The sequence below is a fragment of the Salminus brasiliensis genome, chromosome 1 (assembly GCF_030463535.1).
Source record: "Salminus brasiliensis chromosome 1, fSalBra1.hap2, whole genome shotgun sequence".
In the NCBI taxonomy this organism is placed as follows: domain Eukaryota; kingdom Metazoa; phylum Chordata; class Actinopteri; order Characiformes; family Bryconidae; genus Salminus; species Salminus brasiliensis.
In genome coordinates this window covers 59,140,646-59,146,645 of record NC_132878.1, presented here as the reverse complement: position 1 = coordinate 59,146,645, position 6,000 = coordinate 59,140,646, and the positions used below count along the sequence as shown (strand labels likewise).

Genomic DNA, 6,000 nt, shown 5'->3' with positions numbered 1-6,000 from the left:
CCCAAACTCACCACAGTCGTCCTGAGGAGAAAAGGTAATTGCAGAGGGTTGGAACTATCAAAGTGCTTTGAGTGTGAGCGTCGGGGCTGTGTCATTCCAATCTGAACAACTCCCCGGCGAGAAGTGAACAAAGACTCTCTCGTTGAACAGATAGAAGTTCAAAGTAATCATTCCCCTCAAATGCCACATTTGAGCAGTGATGTTGACAATAGAAACAGAGCAACAGGAAGCTTACCACTGACAGCCAGGCAGGCTAATGTTCATTACTGTAGCTCTGATGGGCTGGAAATCACTTGAACGCAGCAAGACCTCTCCGTGGAATTGGAGAAGTCCCATGGGTGCAAAATCCAGTATTCATTTTACTGTAGTGATAGACTACAGTTCCAAACGTTTGTAGACGCAATTGATTCTAATATCAATAGTAGAGAATTTCCCCCATTCGTCCCTCTGCTTCCGGGAAAGCTTTACAGCAGAAGTTGAAACGTTGCCGTTTGATGGACTGCATTCAGCCACGAGAGCATTAGTGAGCTCAGGGACTGCTGGGTGATCAGTTTTGGATCACAAATACCACTCCAACTCATCTCAAAGGTATTGGATGGAGCTTCATCACGCAACAGAGTCGCTTGCTGTCTTCAAATGCAGACTGAAGACCTATCTCTTCCAAGACTAAGTGTGGTGCTGAGTATTGTGGTCTCCATACTGACCATTGTATTTAGTAGTATCTAAACTTAGAGGTATCTTTTAGATCCTTGCCTATACAAACTAGCTAAGGATTTTGTAAGTTGCTCTGGATAGAGCGTCTGCTAAATGCCTTCAATGTAAATGCAAATCACATCCCTTCAACAGAAAACATGGTACCACTGCTCCATAGCCCAGTGCTTTCTCTTTTTACCTTCTCCGAGTAAATGGCCACCCAGCCCGACCTGCTGGAAGATTGCCCGCTGAGGTCCCCTCTACCTGCCTCAAACCAGCTGCCACCTACCGGTCCAACCAGCAGGCCCCCCACCCACCACCACCCATAGCAGACCAGCGGCTCACCCGCCAACCACTGCTACCTGTTTAATGACCATGTTAAAACCTAAATGGGCTCGTAACTGCTACTGGAATCTGCCACTATTAATATCACCACTATTAACTGTTCTATTTTATTAATCCATTATTAATCTGTTGTATCTGGTTTGGTATTTTTTTATCATTAATGTTTAAATAGTTCTGACCAGAGGAGGATGGGTCGGGTCCCCCTTGTGAGTCTTGGTTCCTCCCAAGGATTCTTCCTCCAGCTCTGAGGGAGTTTTTCCTTGCCACTGTCGCCATTGGCTTGCTCACTGGGGGTCTTTGATCCTTCATGTCTTACGTTATTTCTTCTTTGTCTCTGTCTTTTATTAATTACTAATTATGTAAAGCTGCTTTGTGACGACAACAGTTGTAAAAAGACAAATAACAAATAAATCTGACTTGACTTGACTTGACTTTAAACCCCTCCAACCGACACTTGCCATTGGGCATGGTGACCTTAGACTCATGCTCCAGAGTGTCCCACCTAATTGGCAGTTCTTTTCTATGGAAATTATATTACCCATACATTTGAACACCTGTATCACAAATAGGTCATGTCAATAAATTCACAAATTAGAAGGGGGGGAGGGGGTACACATGTTCAGTGATGTGTACGCAACATTTACAATGCAGTATGCAGTACATCAATAAAAGGTGCCAAAAATGACACTGCTGTAGAATAACCACATTTTTTCATCCTTTTAATGGATGAATGTTCAGAAAACTTTCAATATAACTGTGTAACAAACTTAAGAATCATTTAAGAACCTTTACTTTTAAGTGAGTCATTTGAAGGATTCACCTGGATTTGATCAAAACGTTTCCATGTGACATGATCCCGGTCGGTATTTATTCAATCTAATGGTAGAGGGGTGTAATCTGAGAGGCCTGAACAGATTCCGGCATACCAGGTATATAATGTCTCTGTCTGATGGTGTGAAAGCAGTGAGAGGGAACGAAAAGAGAAGTTAATCTGTGTTAGACAGATGGAGCTTTAACTGTGATCCTCCCTCACGCAGGGCTGCTTCTGTCTATATGGGATGGATTACTGTAAAGGACAAACAAAGAGCGAATGATCAGCGACAGGCAGATGGGAGTTTAGCTCTCACACAAGCACACAGTGGCACACACTCACACGTCACATGTGCATGTACTCTTACATTTATGCACTCAAGGCAGAAAAAGATGAGTAGATATATGGAGTTTGTCCCTCCTTCTGCAGTAACAGCGTCCACCCTTCTAGCATGAATTTACAGTCGGTTAGAACATTGCTGTGAGGATTTCATTGCATTCAGCCACAAGAGCATTACATAAGTCAGATGCTGCATGATATTAAATGAGAAGTTCTGGATCACAAACACCACTCTAACCCACCTAAACCAAAGGTATTGGATGAAGCTCCATCATTGGGAATGACAACACTTGGCTCATGCCGGGCTGCTCCAGAGGGTCCCATTCTGTTGGCAGTGATGTTCTATGGAGGTCTTACACACCTACTCAGGAAGGAGTTCACCTTAAAGTGGGTGAAACAAACCTGCATGAGGGCCTCGATAATGTCCTAAAATGATACAGATCTTTCATTTTTGTTCATTTTCTTAGAAAAAATGTTTGCTAATTATTGTTCATAAATTACTAATTCAAAAAGATAGAGTGAAAAAAACCCAATTAATTATGCATTAATCACTCTAACCCCCTACCAGGTTGCAAACTTCCTTCAAGTCCTTCAAACCTGCGCGCCCGTCGACAGGGGGCGTTGTTTTACTACCTTGTCCCCCCCGTGAACGTCCACGTCTTAAAAATGATAGACAAACCATTAATCAAATAACACCCAGATCACCTTTATTCTAACCTTTATTGCATTGCCTTGATCTAAAACGTAGCCTAGCCTAAGGGGAAATGTTCAATTGCTGTTCCATTGGCCATGCATTAGCGTGTGGACCACTTTATGTTGACTATAGGAGAAAGGGAGGCAATAATACGATCCTTAACTTGATAAATGAACCATTGCTATAGTCTGCTATTCTATACCCTTGCCTGCTATTTCCCATCCGTCAAGCTGGTCACAGTCCTTCCTCTACACTCGCGTTTTACTGTGCCAGCCCGCGTGCGCTGCGTTCTGAATGAAGCCCCCAACTCCCTTTAGGAGGTGAGCCCGAGACGGAGGTCTGGAAGTCACCAGCAGTCATGAAAGAAGGAGATGAAGCTCACGGTGATGCGATTGGCCTTTATGGCCAGTTACTGGTGCAGTGTTGACCCTGTGGAGCAGCTGCGCTGTGTGTGTATATATATATATATATATATTTCTATATATATGTGTGTGTGCGCGCGCGTTCGTGCGTGCGTGTGTTCTTGCGTATGCGTGTGTATGTGTGTAGGCTTCCATACAGATGAGAGCTGCAAGTCACGCACTGCCTGACGTAGCGAAGCACCGGCTGCGTTTCCATAGCGCGTATTGCGCAACCGGACGGATCGGCAGTCCAGCAGCAGCAGCAGCAGCAGCAGCCGCCTGTCCGCACCGTTAGCCTGACTGAAGAGGGAGAACTGACCGGCCTTCGAGCTGCTTGTCCACTCTGCACTGACCTTTCCCTTTTTTTTAGATACAGCATTTGTTATTAACAGCGCATTTTTTAATTTTTTTTTTTATTGTGGTCAGCTTGTATGGGAGTCGTGGCGCTGCCGGGTGCACACGCATTCCTCGCGCCCGAGCTGCTCGTTTCGCTCCTGGGATGCAGCCGTGAGAGAAGCGCGAGGAGGAGGAGCGGCGGGGGCGAGCGGCGCGCGGCTGCACAAACTTTACGGCCGCGGCCCTGAAGCCGGCGAGCGGACACGGGAGCGAGCGTGGGCGCCTCGTTCTGAAAGGACTCAACGAGACTGCGAGAAAAAAAAACACAGCAGCAGCAGCAGCAGCAGCAGAGGAAACGACATCCGTTACAAGCTGAGAGAGAGAGAGAGAGAGAGAGAGAGAGAGAGAGAGAGAGACCAAGACACCGAGGTGTGTGTGGGTGTGTGAGTGTGAAAGAGAGAGAGGCTCGCCGCTGCCCGCGTGAGCTAAGCTCGGCGTTAGAGACATATTATTGGGTCGCCGCTGGCTCGTCGTCAACGTGACGGCGGCTTCACCACGCCAGCGTCTGACTAACTGATTCCTTTGACTTTGAGCTCACGAGCGGCAGACGAAGAGAACAAGGAGAAGAAGAAGAAGAAGAGGAAGAAGAGGAAGACACATCTCTCTCTCTGTGCATGTGTGTACACATCCTGTATAATTTGGTGGGGGTCCAATCCCACAGTTCTCCCCCTCACAGCCTAGAGTGAACGCGCGCGCGGGACTACGGCGTGATTCCGTGCGCGCGCGCGCGCGCTGACCGCCGTTCACGCCTCTCCGGACTCCGGACTGCTCGCCTCTGAACTAGATATGTCGAGATCATCCACGTAAAGGATGGATGGGATTATCAGTGTGCTGGGGCTCGTCGCGCTCATGCTGGAAGGCGCCTGCTGCCAGGGAGTGTACGGTGAGTCAGTGCGGCCAGCCTGCATCGTGATGACCTTGTGGGAAACGAGACCAAACAAACAGCAACACTACAAAATGCTAAGCGCAGCAGCTGTGTGGACGCTGCTGTCCTCCCAAACGCGTCCATGCAGTCGTAGCTGGCCGTTTTGTACTAGCTGGGAACGTATGCTCTCGTAGCTTCATTTGCATGCACAGGAGCCAGTCCGTAGGTCAGTAGAAAGCGAGAAGCTGCACGTTGTGATGTGATAAAGATCGATATCGTAATGAAAAACGCAAACAGTTCCATAATCGTATGGCCAGCGCTTATTGACCGGTGCTTGTATCGTTGTGTCAGTAGGAATCGCCGAGGGACAGCTTATCCTCGTTATTGACAACCAGAACCATAACCAACCTCATTGCAAGGCTTCTCTGTTTACATGCCTCTTTAAGTTTCTCTGAAAGGCTGAGGAAGAGCCCATTAATAGTGGTATTCATGAGCCAAGTATAGTGACCCTCCTTCTCCACCTCCTTCCCCCACCCCCTTTCCTCCAATCCACATCACATGGAAGAATGCAACTAGTGGCATTCTGTGTGTGTGTGTGTGTGTGTGTGTGTGTGTGTATGTATGTATGTGTGAGTGCGAATGAGTGGGTCTACCTTCAGCGAGAGGCCGGGCCTTGCATGGCTATGAATCATAATGTGCAAATGTCACAGGGGAAAAACATCTGAGCATTGTTTGCTCTGGGCTGTTGTTGCTCAGGGCAGCGAGCGAAAACGCATGGGAGGCTTGGTCAGTGCTGGGTCACGCTCACAACTGGTGGGAGTGAGGACGGCTTGATGTCTGCGCGGTCCCAATTCGCATGTAGTGCAGCAGACGAGGAGCGTGCTTCATTTGAAGTAGCTGAGCTCCTGCTGAACCGTGAGAGAGCACTTTAATGCTGCCAGCGATCGCGGGCATGCACAGTGCAGCTACGAGATGTACTTTGGTTAAATATCTCATTTTAAGAGGGACGTTAACAAGGCCTAATATCTACGACGTGTCAGAGCGTATCAAATGGCTGTTTTAGCACTTGTGATTATTGCGCTTATCACTGTGGGTTTTTTCATTTTGGCATGGCTGAGTGGTTATTGGGTTCTGACTCTGGTTTCTTCATTACGGAATCAGTCATACCCTGCGCAGTATGTATGTGATCAGTCAGAGACATCGCTTCACATAGCCCAGTAGCCAACTATTCGCTGGAGCTAAGTGCTATTCATTTCGTACCACCAGAGGATTCGGATGGGAATAAAGGGCCATGAGTTCGGCTCATTAGGGTATTCGATATGTGCACTATATAGAGGCTATGTACCAGTGTGCTGTATACAAGGGGCATCGCAAGAAAGAGACATGCTAATAATGATAATAATGTCTAAGGCAACAGACAGCCAGCACCAATCAACACTCCACTCCAGCATGGGCA

The 6,000-nt window shown here is 47.5% G+C and overlaps 1 protein-coding gene across 6 annotated transcripts in view; it reads left to right on the top strand.

Annotated features, from left to right (window-relative positions):
- The first annotated feature begins 3,504 nt into the window (after nt 1-3,504).
- The window catches only part of LOC140559969 (MAM domain-containing glycosylphosphatidylinositol anchor protein 2-like), a 194,524-nt gene continuing 192,028 nt past the window's right edge, over nt 3,505-6,000 (top strand). For 4 of the 6 annotated variants that reach the window (XM_072683845.1, XM_072683864.1, XM_072683835.1 and 1 more), the window contains exon 1: nt 3,505-4,562. In XM_072683845.1, the coding sequence (XP_072539946.1) occupies nt 4,490-4,562 (73 nt within the window). In that variant the 5' untranslated portion in view covers nt 3,505-4,489. The remainder of the gene's footprint in view (nt 4,563-6,000) is intronic. The other 2 variants (XM_072683883.1, XM_072683874.1) reach the window with 1 other exon arrangement.